The 21238-nt window shown below is 36.7% G+C and overlaps 1 protein-coding gene across 1 annotated transcript in view; it reads left to right on the top strand.

The window, feature by feature from the left end:
* LOC126272470 (mitotic checkpoint serine/threonine-protein kinase BUB1-like) overlaps window positions 1-21238 on the top strand; it is a 213779-nt gene that overhangs the window by 180644 nt on the left and 11897 nt on the right. Inside the window, exon 17 of the mRNA XM_049975348.1 lies at window positions 10088-10232. Coding sequence (XP_049831305.1) covers window positions 10088-10232 — 145 coding nt within the window. The remainder of the gene's footprint in view (window positions 1-10087; window positions 10233-21238) is intronic.

The raw sequence follows: 21238 nt of genomic DNA, 5'->3' as shown, positions 1-21238 counted from the left end.
ACTCTCTTGAAAATTAAGACCATAAGCCTAGGATTTGAGTGTAATAAAGTTTTAGTGTTATAGAGAGATGTGAAGAGTTTTGCAGTGTTACATTTGTATGTTTCCCACTTCTTTATTTATTTATTTACACATCAAGTTCTGTAGCACCAAATTGAGGAGCAAATCTCCGAGGTCACGGAACGTGTCAGTACATGAAATTACAACATAAAAGTAATAATAGATAAAAATAAATGTTTATGAACCCGAAGTTTAAGTAAAAGTAATCAAAAAGACATCAAGAATTAGCTTAATTTTTCAAGGAATTCCACAACGTAATAGAAGGAGTGACCCCTGAGGAAACTCCTCGGTTTCTATTTGAAAGCGAGTGGATTTCTACTAAGATTTTTTAATTTGAGGGGTAGCTTCTTGAAAATGGATACAGCAGTATGCTGCACGCATATATGCCCATTCTGTGAAATTAAAACATCAGGTTTTGTTGAACTGTGTGTTAGAAACTGTAAAAACTGAATCTTAGTGTGATTTAGCGTTAATTTATTTTCTACAAGCCATGAACTTGGGTTATTAACTGCACTATTTCAAACTGAGCCAATGTTGCACACAACATCCTTTACTGCCAAGCTAGTGTCATCAGCAAACAGGAATCTTTTAGAGTTACCTGTAATACTAGAGGGCACATCATTTACATAAATAAGGAACAGAAGTGGCCCCAAAACTGAACCTTGGGCACCCACCACTTGGCTGTACCCCACTCAGACCCCACATCACAGCCATTCTCAGCAGTGTGAATAATGACCTTTTGTTGTTGTTTGCTAAAGTAAGAGGTGAACCAATTGTGAGCTACTCCCCCTATTCTATAATGGTCCAACTCCTGGCCATTTGAGAGCAAATTGTGTGATATAAAATGATCAATTATCCTTACATACAAAGCCTTTTCAATTACTTTTAACAAACATTGATGGCATAGAAATAGATCTAAAATTATCTACACTATCCCTTTCTCCCTTTTTATCACTCAGAAAACTGACCATTGCTAAAGGAAAAATCACGGATATGGCTAAATACAGGGCTAACATGTGCAGCACAGTACTTTAATATTCTGCTAGGCACTCCATCATATCCAGGAGACTCCTTCGGCTTCAGTGATTTAATTATTGACTCAATCTCCCCATTGTCTGTATCGTGCACGAGTACTTCAGACATCAATCTTGGAAAGGCATTTGCCGAGAGAGTTATATGATTCCCTGTAGAAACTAAATTTTTATTTAATTCACCAGCAATGCACAGGAAATAATTGCTAAATGCTGTACATATATGTGATTTATCAGTAACAGAAATATTTTTACTGTGAACTGACTGTATATTGTCAACCTTGTGCTGCTGACCAGACAGTTCTTTCACAACTGACCATATGGTTTTAATTTTATCCTGTGAATTAGCTATTCTGTTCACATACCACATACTCTTGGCCTTCATAATAAGATTTTTAAGCACTTTACAATACCGTTTGTAATGGGCTACTGTAGCTTGATTGTGACTACTTCAAACATTTTCATATAATTCCCGCTTTGTTCTACATGTATCCTTATTCCACTAGTCAGCCACCCGGGCTGCCTATTACTGCTAGTACCAGATTCAGAATGTTCTAATGGAAAGCAACTCTCAAAGAGCATGAGAAATGTGTTAAGGAAAGCATTATATTTATCATCTATGATATCGGCACTATAAACATCCTGCCACTCTTGTTCCTTGACAAGGTTTAAAAAACTCTCTATTGCTGTTGTATTAACTTTCCTACATAGTTTGTAATTAAATGTGAGATTTCTTTGAGTACTAAAGCCTTTTAGGATTAAAATTTGTGCATCTTGGCCTGAAAGGCCATTCACCCTTTTACTAATAGAATGCCCTTCAGGTAATGAAGAATAAATAAGAATATTGTCTATGGCTGTGCTACTGTTCCCCTGCACCCTAGTTGCCAAAAACACTGCCTGCATCGGATCATATTAATTTATGAGATCTGCCAATGTCCTTTTTCTTGCACCTTCATATAATTAATTTATATTGAAGTCCCACATATAAATAATTTCTGCTACTTCTTACCAGGTGAATCAAGAACCCTCTCTAGCTTGAACAGAAGTGTTTTAAAGTCAGCATTAGGGGACCTATAAACAACAACAATTAGAAATTTAGTTTCTCTAAATTCAACTGCCCCTGCACAGCATTCAAATATCTGTTCAGTGCAGTGTCGTGCTATATAGACTCAAATGAAATACTGGTTTTTACGTACATAGCCATTCCCCCACCCTGCAAGGAACTCCTTGAAAAACAGCCGGCTAATCTTTTATACGGTAAAGGAAGCCAATGAATTCTCAAATCATTTAAGTGGTGTTCTGATATACTAATCATATCTGTGTCAACATCTATAAGCAATTCACTTACTTTATATCTAATACATCTTATATTTTGATGAAATATGCTAATTTCTTCTCTACTCGGAAACATTATGTCCTCTGAAGGTGAACCTTTAGTTAGAGGGACTTCCTTTATGCAGGTCTACCTATCAGCTGATTTCAGTCTAAAAAAGATGCAGCTCTAACACCAACTACTACAGGAATTTTTCCATGAGTGGTCCCACCACCACCACCACCACCACCCACTACACTCTCACCTATAAGCTTTGCCAGACTCCCCTTCCCATACCTATTGAGGTGGAGGCCATGCCTTGTGAAACCCGATTTACTGATAAACCCAAATGGCACCACCGATATGTGACCCATGCTCTCTGCCATCAGCACCTTCCCCAGTCCCATGCTAATGCACCTAACAGCTGCATTAAGATGAGGCCAATCATGATGCTGAAACAGTTGCATGAAATGCACTTTAGTACCACCAGTTTGAATAGCTATCTTTACCAGTTCACCACCTACATCATATTCCCCGTCCCTGTCAAGACTGTTCGCTGCTCCACTCACTATCACTACCTGAACCTCCTTTGTAAAATTCCTACGTAGCTTCCCTATGCTGTTAGTCACTTGAGCCAACCCTGCAGTAGGCTTCACAATGCTGGTGACCTGGTACGCGCTCCCCGATTCCTACAACTGCTGGCCCACACCTCTACTGTGTGAACTTCCTAGCAGCAGAACCTTCTTCTTTCTGTTAGGCTTTGCAACTGACCTAGGCCTCCTGACTGCTGAGGACTGCTGCATGTTCCCTACATCTTCAGCTACACAAGGCTCCTCTCCACCCAACTCTGACAGTTGGTCAAATCTATTGCATACATCAAAGTGTAACTGTCTGAATACCTCCTCTTCCTAGCCTTCTTGGCGACTGCCAGTTCCATTCCCCACTGCCCTTCACCCTCCTCAACCTATCTAGTTCCTCCTTCACACACTGTAACTGCACCTGAAGGGCACAGATCGTACACTCCTGCTCCTCTGTCAAATTGTTTCTACTACAGAGTCTGCATTTCCAGGAGAGTATCTCGCTAGAAAGCCCATTGACTTCCCCACTGCATTCCCAATATTTCACTGGAAACAATAAGAAACGTCAGCTGAAAACTAAAGCACGAAATGTACTAAATGACTTCTACGCACAGAAAACTGAAGAAAAAAAAACACAGCGAGTGAACGTTTCCAAAAGTTTATTAAATCGTTATTCACCCACAAACAGCATGAAACATCACTGAAAACTATTAAATTTAATAACTCTATCACAGTGCACAAATAGGTTTGCCAGTACTTAACTTTATAACCGCTACAGCTGCTCTGCGTGCCACAAAATATAAACACACTTCTCCTTTTTCTTCCTCTTCTTCTCCTGCTAGTTTTTTGGGTACCTAATGTCTTCAATCTCTAGTTTTTTAGCTGAGAATAAGAAAAAACACAGGAAATTAGTATTCCCATAAGTTCAATGGTAGCCTTGGAGTACGTGCATTCAAAGTTGCAAAAGCAGCTGCAGGAAAAGAAAATGGAATAATGAAACCTTGAATGTAGTCACATTGAATTTAAAAATTATCAGTAATACAAACATTGGTCATACAATTATGAAAGGAAGGAAATTTAACATACCAGTTGTCACAGAATGAGAGAAAAAACCAATCTACTACAGATACTGGTGAAAATTTTAAGCGATTTCCAACAATTCAAGGAGCTGAAGCAGTTCTAATGATTAGATTAGATGCACTTTTCTTTCCAAAAATCCACATTGAGGCGATCCTCTGGGCACTAGAACATGCTAGAAAACAAAGAAAAACAGATAAGCTGATGTACTTTCCACAGATCTGAAGTGAAATAGTCCTCATAAAGAAACATAATTTCATTTAAAAAGCAGTAACAAGCTTGTTATGAAACATGCAAGTGTTCAATGCATTGGAGTTCATGCAGTAATTCTTAGATTGCTGTAGTCATACATCGTCAAATAGAAAAATCATCAATTTACAACACTTATTTACAATGGTCATGTCACTGCAGTTAGTTTGTACATATTATTAAAACAATGGAACATCGAGGATGAAATGATAACATTCATCCAAATTCCCAAGCCTATAATTTGGTTTCTTAATTTAGGTTCCAAAGACTTCGCTCATAGCAAAACCGCACATGGAGTCAAACAAATGGCTATAACTAGTATTGTTTCAATGAATGTTAACCGTTACCATTTCTCATAGGGGACATGTGCGAATGTTCTCATAAATTTTCATTGAAATCCATGGTGATCAAGCAGGAGAATGTTACGAAATTAGGAGATTTTACATATATAATGACCCAGGATGCTGGATAAACATTTACTGTTGTGAAGTTTTCATGTGAAATTCTCATTCTGTTGTACATGCTTCTGTATGCTACTCTAGGCCAAAATTGTGAATGTCTATGTCCTCAAGTTGCTATAGTGTATACTTTTATATTTAATTTCTCTAATACTGTGGTGGTATGGTGCTCAGATAGGCAAAGGATGTCGTATCTTTTCACAGCACACTAAATTTTCCAAACAGACAAGAATTTATTCTACTTTATTACTCAGTCCTCTAAAATCCTGATGAAAAAATCTAACCTTACTTTTGTGTGCATTCTTAAGCATATTGTGGGTCTCTTCTTTTGCTGTAACTTCTTTCACAACTGGGTGCCTGGATTCCTGGTTAACATACAAAACATACCCATCAGACACCAGTAACCCCCATGTACATTTTCTGCAATAAGCTGAGTCAACCTATCTTTTTCCCTTCTTATTAAATAGTAGACCGTATGTCACCATCTCCCAGTTGTAGGGAATCTCCCAATTGTAGGGACGGCAGGTGAAGATTTTATTGTGAAATTCTGCTTCTTTCGCACGTGCTTCCATATACTGCTCTAGTCAAAAATTATGACTGTGTTCTTAAATTTATGGCAGTTCTTGATGAATAGAGCAACTCCTCATTTCTCCATTTCTATTGTACAGAAGTGAGATGCTTACCTAAACCCTGTATCACTTACCATTACAGTGGTCATATTATGTTTCGAGAGGTAAGTTACGTCAATTGAGTTTGATGACTTTGATTCATCAAAGCAGATAAGTAGTTCATTGATTTTGCTTCTTAGTCATTAAATATTTTGATGCAATAATGATAGCTGGCAATCAAATCAGATAACATACTGTGTAAAGTAGATAACCATATATATGTACTATGATTAAAAATATGTGTAAGATTTTGTTATCTATGAACAGTCTCTGTATCACCAACATTATCATTAGGAAAAATGTAATATTTACATTGCAAGAAGTCTGTGAAATGTCATTGAGTTCATTTCTGGGAGGATGAGTAATTAAAAAAAAAATTAATCTAGTGCAAATACTATGTAAAGAATTCAATACATGTTTCCTGACTGTTATCTAATTTAAAGCAGAATAATAATTCAGATGGAGGTTAGTATTTAACATACTAGTTGAAAAATTACAAGAGTTAAAAAAAAAGCACAATGAGAATTCACAGAGAGAATGAAAACGAATCTGACTCTGCATACATAGTCATTTTACACTGCATAGCAGATGGTACATCTTAGCAATTTGAATGATTTGGCGTACTGTTCCAGTCTCGTATGCAGGGAAGACAGAATCAGAATGACTGCATATGTGTCTCAGTATGTGATCTTTTTCATCTTATTTTCAAGCTCCCTATGTGAGATGCAAAACAAAGGCAGCATATCTGCCACAGAGTCTTCCTCAAATATCTGTCCTTTATGTTTCCCAACAGCAATTCACAGATCTAGTAATGCCTCTCTTCTAAAGATTTCCATTTAACTTCCCAGAGGATTTTGATATGTGCCATACTAACCTATTATGATCCTAGCAGTGCATCTCTGTATTCGTTCAATATCTGGTGTCATCTTTACAAGATAAGGCCCAAAAGTCTCTAGAATATGTTATGCAACTATGTAATTTCCTTTACAAATTGACAGCACTTTCCCAGAGCATTTCTACCAAACCCGACTCTTCCATTTGTCTTCTCTGCCCCAGATTTCACATGTTTGCCTCATTTCATATTGCTTCTTAGTGATTGTCACCCATAAATATTTAAACAATATATTGGCCTCCAGAAGTTTACCCCTAATCTTTTAACGGGCTACTATTGGGCTGTTTCCATTTGTTATTGCTCCAAGTGAGAGTATTGTCAAAGTATTTCTGCTTTTGATGCTTTTCTGTAGACAACAGCGTCATCAGTGAACAGTCTGCTTGTGCTGCCGTCCTTACTTGATAACAACATGTGTATAATGAGGATGTGAAAAACTGTATGCACTGTTTATGGCATGTCCATTGTTACCTCCATTTATGTTGAGCACTGTATTCAGTAATTCTGTGAGCCAATCACATTTTTCTTAAGATACTCCATATGACTGTATCTTGTTATCAGTTGACAAGGTAGTTCAGTGTTGAATGCCTTTGGGAAATCAGGGAAGATAGAATCTGCCTGTCCATCTGCACCTAACATTTAAAAAATGCATTTGAAAAGATAGAGCCATGTCTCCACAAGTGATTATTCCTGAACACATGGCAGTGTTTTTGAGAGAAACTTCCTGTCCTGTTGCCACAAAAGGTGGGTCATTTTGAACCTATGGTCTTGAGTCGCCAACACTTCCTTTTTAACATTTCCCAACCTTATCCCTCTTTCTTCCCTGAGGTAGGGACTAACAGTTCTCAGAGCTAAAATAGTTTTGTGTGTTTAGTCCTTAACATTTGTCAATTAGCAGTACTGAAAATATCACCTTATGTATACAGTACTGGCCAGTAATTCTTCTCATTATTTTATAGTTTTCTCAAGTAAATTTTCCTATTGATGCATAACGCGAAGTCATACTTTCAATGGCTGACAACAAAAGAATTCTGTTAGATGCACTGAATTTGGAATATGGTAGATAGTGTTACCATCTTGTGATATTTTCTTTCTCCTTTATTGTTGTTGTTGTTGTTGTTGTTGTTGTGTTACCCTGTTTAGAGTTTTTCTTCATGTGTATATGTTTTAATTTTCTTGTAACAGAAATTTTTATTAATATCAGAATAAAATATTATAATGGTTAGCTTCTTCAGCAGCATCTACAATATGTAACTTCTTCACATGAACTGCTGCTATTTTCTGAATATTCCATAGAAAATTTAAATCTAAATTTAGGCACTTTGGTTGCTTCTTCATTACTGGTATGTCCTTGGAGTTTCTATGCAATGCCTCATTCACTCACTCCAAAAGCTATCACTTGCATTGTACAACGAACCTAAACCATAATGCTGTGTGGCATAGATGAAACACTGCTGGAAATTAAGTTATATATAGTGCCAGAAAAAGTTCTGGAAGAAAGTAAGGTTGAAAACCTGAAACATTATATTAACAGCGTTTTAGGATAAGAACACAAAGAAAACTGTTAGACAGTGTGCTGATTCACCACATGGCCAAATATAGTTTTATACACTTTGAGGTGCCCACAGAGTACACTGATTAGCCTGCTAATCAAAGTGCAGTATTGCAAGTACAAGTCGAGCTTTGCAAGCACTCCCTCTGTTCTGCAATCTTCAACATTATTTTAAATCAGTCATTGAATAATAAAATGATTCTCTTGCATCTTATATTCTCGTTCATCAGATTTTCATTAATGGCCATAATTATTGTGATATTTCAAAATTAAGTAAGCCATAACACTACATTTGAGTAGTTTGCAATGAAAAATAGGAATCGCTATGAGGTTACATTCGCTCCATGTTACACTATACCTTATTGTGTATAAAATGTAGCTAACATACTTAATTTTTCTATGAACTTTGAAGGACATCTCTGTATCCAGTCTCAAGAAAATCGTTTGTGCGTTTTACACTCGCATCCACCCATACACGCATACAATACAGTGATAATGAACTGTTCATTGCATGCATTGTATCTTGAATTATGCAAGACACCGAAATGACTTTTTGTAATAAGCTAGCATGCAAAGAGGAGAGTATTTGCCATTTTACTAACATGGGGAGCTTCATTATCTACCACAGTACACAACTACCTAAGATTTTTTTCAATTAAAATAATGTAATTTTTTAAAGACCCTCAATAGCTGTGAGTTCAGAAATGGTGTTCATGAGTGAAGACATTACATGTTTATTTTTATACTGACTATGAGCTTTTTCATAAGTTATTGACCCGTCCTTTCCTCAGTTGGCTATTTAATGATCCGCTATTCCAAGATTCTGCCGCAGTTGCAAGTGCATTAGGTGAAGTTGTATAAATCCTAATGTATCTCAGTAAAAGAAGCAAAATTCAGTACATATCCAAGAGAAATGCAGGCCTTGTAGACCAGTGCTTCCTGATTCCGAACTGGTGATTTGTCTAGCTTAAATTTCCATAATTTGAAGGTTATTGTTTAATTTAAATACAATTTCAAGGCACCACCAATTTTTATACCTTGTAATATTTCTAAATTCTGTTATAATATTGATTTACCATATTTCAATTTTTAAAGGAAATATTCAAAGTTTAATCTTCAAATTTATTGAGGAAGAGATCAGAGCAGCCAGTGAGTCCCAATACCATTTCCACAGTGTACACATCAACCACCTGCCATAATGAAGTGGGCAAAGTGTGTGTTTCATTTGTTCCGGCTACCCTGCCAGCTGATGTCTTTGTCTGCACTCCCTAACTTATCCACATCTTCTGCACCAGAAATTATAGAAATAATCATGACACAAAGTCATGTTGCCTTAAAGGAAAGTATGAGGCCGTGCAAAAACTGATCTCCGCTGAATTTGAAATAAAAAACTAGTTGCATTGAGAATGTTGACTACAGTTTACAGAAATAAGTAGTTTGTGGTGCAGAATGAATGCTAAACCTACCACTCCTGTTTGTTTTGTAGTGCATAATATATTCATTTTCTATATGCACAAATAAATTTTGCTGCTTGGAGCTAGTGAAGGTGTTTGGTTACATCGGTAACAGAAATAGTAGTTGCTATATAAATTCCTCGTGTAGAGGTGCTTTTTTGTAAAGTTCGAAGTGTGCATTGTGGATCTTTCAAAAGTGGGCTGGGCTTTCCTAAATACACCACAACATAATAATTGCATTAGAGAAAAAGAAAAGAAAGTATAGACAACTTATCATATTAAGTTTAAGAAAAAGATGGAGGTCAAATTCCAAAAAGCAGTGTGACTGGTGGCTGATCAGTGGGGTGGATTATGAATGTGGAGGCTAAAGAGCGGTCCACAGCATGCACTCTCTCTGAATGATGCTGTGATGTTGCAGAAAAGGTCTATTTTAATCTATTTTCAATTTAGTTACATTTATTTGTGTTACTGCAAAAGGCTAAATAATGCTCAGTAGAAAACGAATAAATATATCACTATAGTTATAGTCTTGAAACATAAGCAGTAATGGAATTTGATTTCTAGCTAGATCCAATATTATGTAAAGAACCAGCCGGTAGAATGAAAATTATTTACACCTTTGGGGATGTACATATGTGGAGTTCTCATTCATTGCATTGTGGACCGTATTTTATTGTTTATCTCAACAACCTTGGATAAAAAATGTAGTCTCACAAGTAATATTAATAAGTTTCCTTAGTGTTCTCACCTCTTTTCTTTCAGATATCCACCAAGTATCCAGCTTATTGATTTTGGAAGAGCAATTGATATGACCTTATTTCCTCCGAAGACAACATTTACATATGCTGTAACTACCAAAGATTTTCAGTGCACCGAGATGCAGGCAAAAAAGCCTTGGACGTATCAAGTAAGTCGTTACTCAGACCTGGCAATATGTATTCATTGTGGGTCTTTAGATAACTGGAAGAAATAAAGATAATATCTGATTTCAACTAATAAATTCTGTCAACTAAATGCAAACTTTATCTTTTTTTTAGGATATAAACTTTTGAAAACTGAATTCACTATCAGACTTTCCTCAGTTCATTCATCTGTTGTGTTCCAACCATTCCATAATAGAGAACTTTCAGGGACTATTTACATAAATGATAAAAATGTTAAAAGACAGTAATGTTAGAATAAAATTTCTTTTAAAAGAAATCATTGTCATATGCTTCAAAATGTGTGTATGCTAAAACTTAATTTCAAAGTGGTGATGGAATTTGTTCTTCAAAAAGGGATTTGGTTTTTTACTCCATAAAAGTATTAACATCCAACCTTGGATTTACATATAAACTCATTGTAGACTTTTGTAATGTAAGTAAATTACAGATGGTTGATGCTCAAGAAGCATATAACAGTTACAGCAGTGATAAGATAATGTCTATCTTCATGAAGATCCTGAAACAGTTTTCTTTGTTGTGTTGTAATACATTAATACTTTTTCCATAGATCATGAATTTATTTATTTTTTGTATTATTTTTTTTACTATCTCATATATAAAAATTCATGTATTGAGTAGAGGGAGTTGTCATTCAGAAATTCATTTAATTTGTTTTTAGGTGTTGGTTGGCTATCTTTCAGACTTTTAATGTTATTTGGCAAATGACCAAAGATTTTTGCAGCAGCATAAGTCACCCCTTTCTGTGGAAAATGAGAGTTAACCAGAATAGTGAACAGCATCCTTTCTTTTAGTGTTCTTGCTATACACTTTGCTATTATTTTTGAATTTAACGGGTTATTAATAACAAATTCTTAAGTGAATATATGTATTGTGAAGATACTGTGACTGTCCCGAGTTCCTTAAATAAATGTTTGCAAGGTGATCTTCGTGGACTGAAGCTATTATTCTGATTACATGCTTTTGTGCACTGAATACTTCTTCTCTTAATGATGAATCACCCCAAAATATAAAGCCACATGAAAGTAGTGAATGAAAATAGGCGTAATAGGCTAATTTACTGATATGATTATCACCGAAATGTGCAATAACCCTAATAGCATAAGTAGCTGAACCTAACCATTTCAGCAGATGATCAATATATTTCGTCCATTTCAATTTCTCATCAATGCACACGCCTAGAAATTTTGAGTATTCTGTCTTAGCAACAGACTTCTGTTCAAAGTCCATATTTATGGTGTTCACTGTACTGACTTGCATATATTGTGTCTTCTCAAAATATAGAGAGGCCATTTGCAGAGAACCATGTAATAATTTTCTGAAGGGCCTTATTTACAATTTCCTCAGCTAATTCTTGTTTGTTGGGTGTAATTACTATATTTGCATCATAAGAAAAAAGAATTAACTTTGCATCTTCATGAATATAGAGTGACAAGTCATTAATATATATGAAGAATAGTAAGGGGTCCAAGACTGGACCTATTCTTGATACCTCCCCAGTTAGAGGACTCTGCTGATTTTTGCAGACTATCTGCACTGTTAATTTCAACGTTCTACATTCTTCGAGTTAAATATGAATTATACCATATGTGCACTGTCCCACTCACATCACAATTGTCTATAAGAATTTCATGATTCTTACAGTCAAAAGTCTTTGAGAGATCACAAAATATCCCAATGGATGATGTTCAGTTATTCAGATCATTTAATATTTGATCAGTGAAAGCATATATAACATTTTCTGTTGAAATGCCTTTCCGAGAACAAAGTTGACATTTTGTTAGTACTTCATTTTTACAAATAAGTGAGACTATTCTTGAATACATTACTTTTTCAAGAATTTAGGATTTGACTGTCAGAAGTGAGATTGGGCCGTTTGTTAGCATCAGACCTATTCCTCTTTTGTATGCAACGGTTTAACAAGAGCATATTTCAGTCTATCTGGGAAAAAATGGCCTGATTCAGCGAGCTACTACATAAGTGGTTGAGAACCCTACTCATTTGTCGGGGACAAGCTTTTAATACTCTGTTGCTAATGCCATCAGTTCCATGAAAGCTTGTACTTTTGAGTGAATTTATTATTTTCCTAATTTCAGTGGGAGAAGTGGGCTGAATTTCAATTTTATCAAATTGCATAACTATTGCCTCTTTCATATAAAATGGCTCTAAGCACTATGGGACATCATTTGAGGTCATCAGTCCCCTAAACTTAGAACTACTTAAACTTAACTAACCTGAGGACATCACACACATCCGTGCCCGAGGCAGGATTCGAACCTGCGACTATAGCAGCAGCACGGTTCCCAACTGAAGTGGATCCTATTTTCTGTACAAAACTTAAAAATGATTATTCAAAATATTTTCGACTTCTAACTTCTTGTTAACAAAGTTTTCATTGAGTTTGGCAGAAATATAGTCTTCCTGTCCTCTCAGTTTCCCTGTTTCCCTTTTAACAATATTCCAAATTGTTTTAATTTTACTATCAGAAGTGCCAATGTTGGTCATAATGCACATACTTCTGGAATTTTTGATAACTTTTCTTAATACAGTGCAGCAGTTTTTATAATGTTAGACTGTTACTGGATCATTACTCCTTCAGCATTGAGAAAGCCTTTGCCTATAGAAGACTTGTTTGGATCTGTGTCTGAGGGCTGAGACAATGCCACTACCCTTTTTTACCCTGGTTACAGCACACATAAAAGTTATATAGAAGTAATATTAAACATAGTTAGGGAAATGTTAAAGGTATGGGGGAACATGTGCTGACACCACGCTACAAGTTTCTGTGGATTATCTTAAGCTCTGGTTCATTTGATTGAATTGTATTAAAATCATCATTACTCTGGTACCAATTGAGTTTCAGATAAACCATGTTATGTGTGTACTGTATACATAAACTTCAATTTGACATATCGATGAAGAGTGTAGCTGCATAGATTTGCCAGTAGTTTAATTTTAAATGTTTGTTAAGTCATATTTTATAAAAAGCTGTGTTACTTGTGAAATCAAGACACAAAATTTGATATGTTCATATTCTTTGAGGCAGTGCCATGCCACTGTCAAGCAATGTTGGCAAGCTGGATGCACTCAGCACTTGTGAGGCCAATTGAGGAGCTATTTGATTGAGAAGTAGCAGATCCGGTCACGAAAACTGACAATGCCCGGGAGAGCGGAGTGCTGTGCCGCTTCCATACCCACATCCAATGAAGCCTATTGGCTGAGGGTGACATGGCGGTCAGTCGATACCGTTGGGCCTTCTGAGGTATTTTTGGACAGAGAAGAGAGAGAGAGATATTCTTTGAGATTTCATGACATTCAATTGCAGTATTTTTCATGTATTTACAAGTTATGTTCAGTAGCTGGAAAGCGTCACTTGGTCATAAGCGCGCATGTCTCCTGTATCTCTTGGGTTTCACCTTGCACCTAATGCTTTTGTGCTCGCCCTAAGCAGGGCATGCTTAACTGTCTCGCTGCTGCACAGCGTGGCTGTGTCCAGCCAATTCCTAGCAAAGCCTGTAAAGTCACATTGTGCAGCCAAAATATTGAACACAACTAGAAGGAAAGGTGTGAAGGATTTCAGAAAAAGACAGACAGAAATGGGCCAAAAATTTGTGTGAGTCCTAAGGTGAAAGACAGTTAGAAGAAGCATATATGTTAAGGGTCAATTCTGCCCAGTCAGCCTATAAAATAAGCATGTTTGCTAATGAAGCAATCAATGTAAATCTTGTTGCACTTTATTTATTGATTCATGGACAACATTTTCTGGTTTTCTTGAGAAATTCAGTCATTTTTAAGCCCCCCCCCCCCCCCCCCCCCCCAATCCAAGGAGTTAAAGTTGCTCTATCCCGAATGAAAGTTGTCAATGATGAAGTGCTGCAGTCTCCAAATCTTTTCTAAAATCATAAGACAAACAATCTTCTTAACCTATAGGATAGTGTATGCAAAGTAAGCACAGTTTGATGAAATTTGAGAAAACAGTAAAGCCGCGGATGTTTGAAACAAAGAATTTAAGTTGAGTAAGTCACTTGTGCCGACTGACTGGGTATACAGTGCTACTGGTCACAGGAAGGGGCCTTGTGATGGTGTAGGAGGCCTGCTGAAGCACCACACTGCAAAACATAATCTTTCCAGACCAAATACAGCTGCAATTCAAAATGCTGAGGATTTTATGAGATTCATGAAATCTTGAACATCCACAGCCCTTGTTCTTTTGTCCAAAGAGGAAATTGATGAATTCCGTGAGCAGAAAAAGAATACGGTCCAAACAAACTACTCCTGTGAAAAGAACTCAGAAGACACATTTTTGGACTCAAAGTGATGCGTGAACTCATATTGCAAACACCTTAAGGAGCAAGAAAGAAGAAATTTCATTCGTTAGGCCAACACCTCTGAAACAGCAGGCTAATATTCAGATACACAACCTGAGAAGGGGGATGTTTGTGGCATGTATGTATGACTTCAACTGGTGGGTTGCAGAGATTATAGACACCAGTTATGAGTTAAATGAAATTGTAGTGAACTTTATGCTACCACGTGGATATAGGTTTCCAGCTGAAGAACAATAACAACACCATCAGTGCTTGCTTCCTGTTCACAATGTTTTGTAGATTGTAATTGCTTCAGTTCCTATTGGTTCAACAGGAAGGCATCACTCTACATTAAAGGAAGATACTGACGCAGTGGAACACATTTTTAGTTCATTGAATGGCTAATTTCAACACAAAACAGAGTGCACAGAAGTTTTATAAATTGAAACCTTTAAGTCTTTGGACCTTTCACATACATTTTTGAATCATTTAAAATATTTGAAAAAATGGGTCACTTATTCATCTTTCAAAACTAAAATTATGTTAAATAAGGCTAGGTTTAGATTTTTATGAGTCTGTTATGTGATAACATGGTAATAAAAAAGGTTTTATGTATGGCAAAAATTTCAATTGTTTATAAAACCTGTTCAACCTAAAAGTGGAAGCTCTCCTTTTCAGCGAATGTAGAACTATATATGGTACTAATCAACAGAAAAAAATCCAAATTTTATGGATTGGCATATTTGGGACAAAAAAAAATTCCATAGATTATAAAAAAATTTTCAGAACGGACAGATAGGTCCAGATGGAGGATTTGTTTGTAATCATAAAGCAATTATGTTTCAAATTTTTAAAAAAATCTAGAACTGTTCCAGAGATAAAGCATTTTTAAAAAATTTCCAAAAATTGCATTTTCAAAATGGTATTTACTGTGTCATTTTTGGAGGGCTGTATCTCGGAGCAGAAATTTTTTGGAGGATACAAAAAAAATATGTGTTCCTTACTTAGCCCTTCATTTTAAGATATGCTAAATTCAATAACATCCGAGACTATGAAGAATAACCAGTACTCCAGCAGCGACTGAGTAGCGCCGCTGCCTGGCAACGACAGACGGTGATTGTGGTCCAGGGCAGCACACAAGTCACTGCTGAATTTCTGGTTATTTTTTATATTTTACTGTCCCTGTTGATACATACAGATAAAATGAATATCACATTAGATTAATTTGAGACCACTCTATCTAATGTACACACAAAATTCTGCAAATTACATTGACACGGTGCGTCACACGGAAGGTGTGATGAGGAGAAACTGTTTGGACCGACTCCGGGTATACATTGCAAACACAAATTACAAAAATTTGCTGAAACACAAGAGAAAATGCGCATGACGACTCTCAGGTTAGGCAAACAGTATAAAGAGGCTATATAAGGGAAATAAATGAAGATGAGATGGGAGATACAGTACTGTGAGAGGAAGTTGACAGAGTTCTGAAAGATCTAAGTGGAAACAGAGCCCCTGGAGTATACGACATTCTCTCAGAATTGTTGAGATCCTTGGAAGCGCCAGCCATCACCAAACTATTCTCCCAGATACACAACACATATCTGACAGGCTAAATACCCTCAGACTTTCAGAACAACATAATAATTCCAGTTCCAAAAAAAGCAGGTGCTGTAGAACTATTGGTTTTGTAAGTCATGACTGCAAAATACTGATATGACTTATTTACAGAAGAATCTATCTTTGAAGAAAGAGAGGCAAACCTATGTTTGTGGCATTTGTAGACTTAGAGAAAGCTTTTGATAATTTTGACTGGAATACACTCTGCGAAATTCAGAAAGTAGAAGAGATAAAATACAAGGAACAAAATGGTTATGTACAATTTTTGCAGAAACAAAAAAGCAATTGTAGTAGTCAAAGGACATGAACAGGTAATAGTTTTTGAAAAAGGTGTGTGTGTGTGTGTGTGTGTGTGTGAGAGAGAGAGAGAGAGAGAGAGAGAGAGAGAGAGAGAGTTGCAGCTTACCCTCAGTGCTATTCAATCTGGATTCTTAGCAAGCAGTAAACGGAACCAAAGAAAAAAATGGAAAAGAAATAAAAGTTTTGGAAGAAGAACTAAAATTTTTAAGGTTTGTCAACTACATTGTAATTGATTTGGAAAAGCAGTTGAATGGAATGGCTAGTGTCTTGAAAAGGGGGTATAAGATGAACATCAACAAACTAAAACTAGATTAATGGATTGTAGTCCAATTAAATAAGGCTAGAGACATCAGAATTAGTAAATGGGTTTTGCTATTTGTCAGCAAAATAATTAATGAAAATAGTAGGAAGGATACTGAAGGTATTTGTCTGAAGTCAAGCCTTGTATGAAAGTGAAATGTGGGATACAAGTAGTTCAGACAAGATAAGGTTTGTATCTGCAGAAGGCATGACAATGTAGCTACAGTCAGTGCAGATACTTCGCACACCGACAGTGACTCGGCAACAACCGGGCAGTAGAACCTTGTCATTGGAAAGAATTTGTCATGTGAATTGAACTGTGGGAAGCTGACATCCGAACCCACATTAAGCTCACAGTAAAATCTTCATCATGTACATGGCACAGGGGATAATGTCTGAGCACGCGACAACTCGTGACACAAAGTGCAAGACTAGATATGCGGCAGTTTAACTTCACTTACTGCTGCTCGCAAGCAAACACTTGCATCAGCAATCTGCCCATATAATGTGATGTGTCCATCCTCCATTAACGGTTTCTGAGCTACTCTGCTGTTCTATCCATGTCAGCTCGTCCGCCTCTATTGTGACATCTGCTAGTGGGAATATTGAAAGGAGAAAGGAACCTTTTGAAATATGGTACTGTAGAGGAGTGCTGAAGATTAGATGGGTAGATCATGTGAAATTTCCCTGCTGCTGGGTTCTTTCACTTGACTACTATTTGCTAATAATGCAACTTCAGACCAAACATAGCAAAATTAAATATTAAAATTCATGTAATATTGTGGGGTGTACTCATCCGTTACTTTTCGTCGATCCACTGCTGTAACAGTAACCGAGTTTCTGTATGTCCACTGTAACTTTGTGTTTTATGCCAAGAATGACTAAATCGAACATTATGTTTCAGAACTTCTTTTTATTATATCACCTAGTTTTTGACCTTTTTATGTACACTGGTGTAATGATATATCAGTCTTCTTACATATTCCATACAATTTGCCAAGTCTGACATACATACTGCACGAATTTACATAAAGTACTCATGTCAGCAATTACATGCTTCTTGCACAAAATCTCATAAGACACTGATGTACACCTTAATCCATCGAATGATTATAAAGTGCTGACCTCCTTGTGCCAGCATGGCTGCTCCTTTTATATACAATTCTGAACAATCCTTGATATTGTTGTTAATGGTTTTTTAATAAAATTACAATTAAAACTGTTACCTCGAAATTAATGACTTATTTCAACAGTTGCACTAGCTCTTATAGAGCAAATACATGGATGAATTTTCAAGCATATAACATTTGAAGACACCACCACCCAGCTGGAAGCCCGAGAACTCTTCGCCAACATTTTAAGAGTGTACGAATGCTCAAAATATGAAGCATTAACAATATTTTTACTATATTTATTAAATACGAAAGGTACATGCTTCGTAAAATGTTCCTACCAATGTATATGTTTCCAAGTCTCCCTGTGAATGCGGCAAAATAGGTCTTTTATTTATTATTGACAAAACACCTAAAGAACTGTGCATGTTTACATGCCACTTATAACATTTTCACTAATTACATTTTAATTTTCTTATCAATTTTGATTCTCTCAGTTGGTTTTTCCTTTAAATACCACAGACTTTAATTTAGATACTGTTTTAACACAAATCCATCTCAGTTTCAAAGAAATTACTTTGACCATTGTACTCGATCATTTGTTCCAGATTACACCTAATTATGTTAATCCTAAATATTCCTACCTATTACAGGACCTATATACTTCAATACAATTGTAATTTAGTAACCAGTTTCATTGTAACAATTTTATAAGTATAGGTTTACCTGTACCACTACCTTTTGTTTACATGAGTGATTCCTGTTTATTTCAAATTGGATTGAAAAATATGTGTTTTAAATGGTTTTCAATGGACTGTTATGTCTCAATCAATAACTAATGAGGAGGAACTGAATTGAATTGTGGAGGAAACCAATTTATGCCCCAGTTTGGCTAAAAGAAGGGATTCGTTGATAGGACACATTCTGAGATATAAAGGGATCGTCGATTTAATACTGCATGGAAGTGTTGGAGTTAGGGGAAATTGTAGAGGGAAACGAAGAGATTAATACAGTATGTGGGTTCAAAAGGATGTAGGCTGCAGTAGTTATTTGGAGCGGCACAGTCTAAAGTAATGTGGAGAGCTGTATTGAACCAGTATTTGGACTGCATACAACAACAACAGCAACAATGCTGACTGAAAAGGAACTTCATGTGACTGAAATTCGGCAACCGCAAGGAATTGTCAGTGTGGTACTGGAAGGTAGTTTGTGGGTTAAAGAGTGTGGAGGGAATCCAAGGCATGGCTTCAGAAAACATCGCTCTTGTGCAACGCAGCTAGCTCTTTATTCGCACGAAGTAATGGCCGCTATCGACAGGGGATCTCAAGTTGATTCCGTATTTCTAGATTTCCGGAAAGCTTTTGACACCGTTCCTCACAAGCGACTTCTAATCAAGCTGCGGAGCTATGGGTTATCGTCTCAGTTGTGCGACTGGATTCGTGATTTCCTGTCAGGAAGGTCGCAGTTCGTAGTAATAGATGGCAAATCATTGAGTAAAACTGAAGTGATATCAGGTGTTCCCCAGGGAAGCGTCCTGGGACCTCTACTGTTCCTGATCTATATAAATGACCTGGGTGACAATCTGAGCAGTTCTCTTAGACTGTTCGCAGATGATGCTGTAATTTACCGTCTAGTAAGGTCATCCGAAGACCAGTATCAGCTGCAAAGCGATTTAGAAAAGATTGCTGTATGGTGTGTCAGGTGGCAGTTGACGCTAAATAACGAAAAGTGTGAGATGATCCACATGAGTTCCAAAAGAAATCCGTTGGAATTCAATTACTCGATAAATAGTACAATTCTCAAGGCTGTCAATTCAACTAAGTACCTGGGTGTTAAAATTACGAACAACTTCAGTTGGAAGGACCACATAGATAATATTGTCGGGAAGGCGAGCCAAAGGTTGCGTTTCATTGGCAGGGCACTTAGAAGATGCAACAAGTCCACTAAAGAGACAGCTTACACTACACTCGTTCGTCCTCTGTTAGAATATTGCTGCGCGGTGTGGGATCCTTACCAGGTGGAATTGACGGAGGACATCGAAAGGGTGCAAAAAAGGGCAGCTTGTTTTGTATTATCGCATTATAGGGGAGAGAGTGTGGCAGATATGATACACGAGTTGGGATGGAAGTCATTACAGCATAGACGTTTTTCGTCGCAGCGAGACCTTTTTACGAAGTTTCAGTCACCAACTTTCTCTTCCGAATGCGAAAATATTTTGTTGAGCCCAACCTACATAGGTAGGAATGATCATCAAAATAAAATAAGAGAAATCAGAGCTCGAACAGAAAGGTTTAGGTGTTCGTTTTTCCCGCTCGCTGTTCGCGAGTGGAATAGTAGAGAGATAGTATGATTGTGGTTCGATGAACCCTCTGCCAAGCACTTAAATGTGAATTGCAGAGTAGTCATGTAGATGTAGATGATATACTTAACAAATTCAAAGGAAGGTAGACTGCAGTAGTTATTTAGAGGAAAAGAGGATTTCACAGGGCAGATTAGGGTGCAGAGCTGCATTGAACAAGTTTTCAGACTGAAGACAGCAGCAGCAGCAACAACAACGTTACAACAATTTGTACTTGAGTCAGAGTTGTTTTGGTCGGCCGGTGTGACCGTGCAGTTCTAGACGTTTCAGTCTGGAACCGCATGGCCGCTACGGTTGCAGGTTCGAATCCTACGTCGTGCATGGATGTGTGTGATGTCCTGAAGTTGGTTAGGTTTAAGTAGTTCTAAGTTCTAGGGGACTGATGACCACAGATGTTAAGTCCCATAGCGCTCAGAGCCATTTGAACCATTTTTTAATTCAGAGTTGTTTTCAACAATAGTAATCGACCTGAAAGAAATTGTTAATTTTGCACCTGTTGGAACAATCAGTTATGTCATTTGTTATTGTTTTATGGAGAGTAGTTACCTGTATTGCTTAACACAGAAAAAACTCTGTTTTATTCATTGTGTGTTTGTTCATTATTCATGTCTGTGGGTTGTAGTTGTAGGATCTGTTGTCTATGTTTCTCTAGGCCCTCTAGTAGTATACTGAGTTTGTGCTAGTGAATTGTACATTTAATCATAGAACTTGCATGTGCTCATGGTAGTGTATGTTAAATAATCTGTGTTTTACTTCTCTGAAACCAGGAACAGTCTGGACATGGGATGTGTCTTTTAACCATTCTGTAGCCTTTGTGAAGCAAGATTTTTTAAAATTATTTTTTAAGTTCTGGTAATTATGTCAGAGAAATTTATTTGTATGCAATGTCTTTAAAATTGTGGGGCATTTTTAGATCAGTCTTCCAATCAAGAAGATATTAAAACATTTCTAGTGTATTATTCTGTCTGTTC

This window comes from Schistocerca gregaria, chromosome 5 (genome assembly GCF_023897955.1).
Source record: "Schistocerca gregaria isolate iqSchGreg1 chromosome 5, iqSchGreg1.2, whole genome shotgun sequence".
Lineage (NCBI taxonomy): Eukaryota > Metazoa > Arthropoda > Insecta > Orthoptera > Acrididae > Schistocerca > Schistocerca gregaria.
This window is presented reverse-complemented; position numbering and strand designations above follow the sequence as displayed.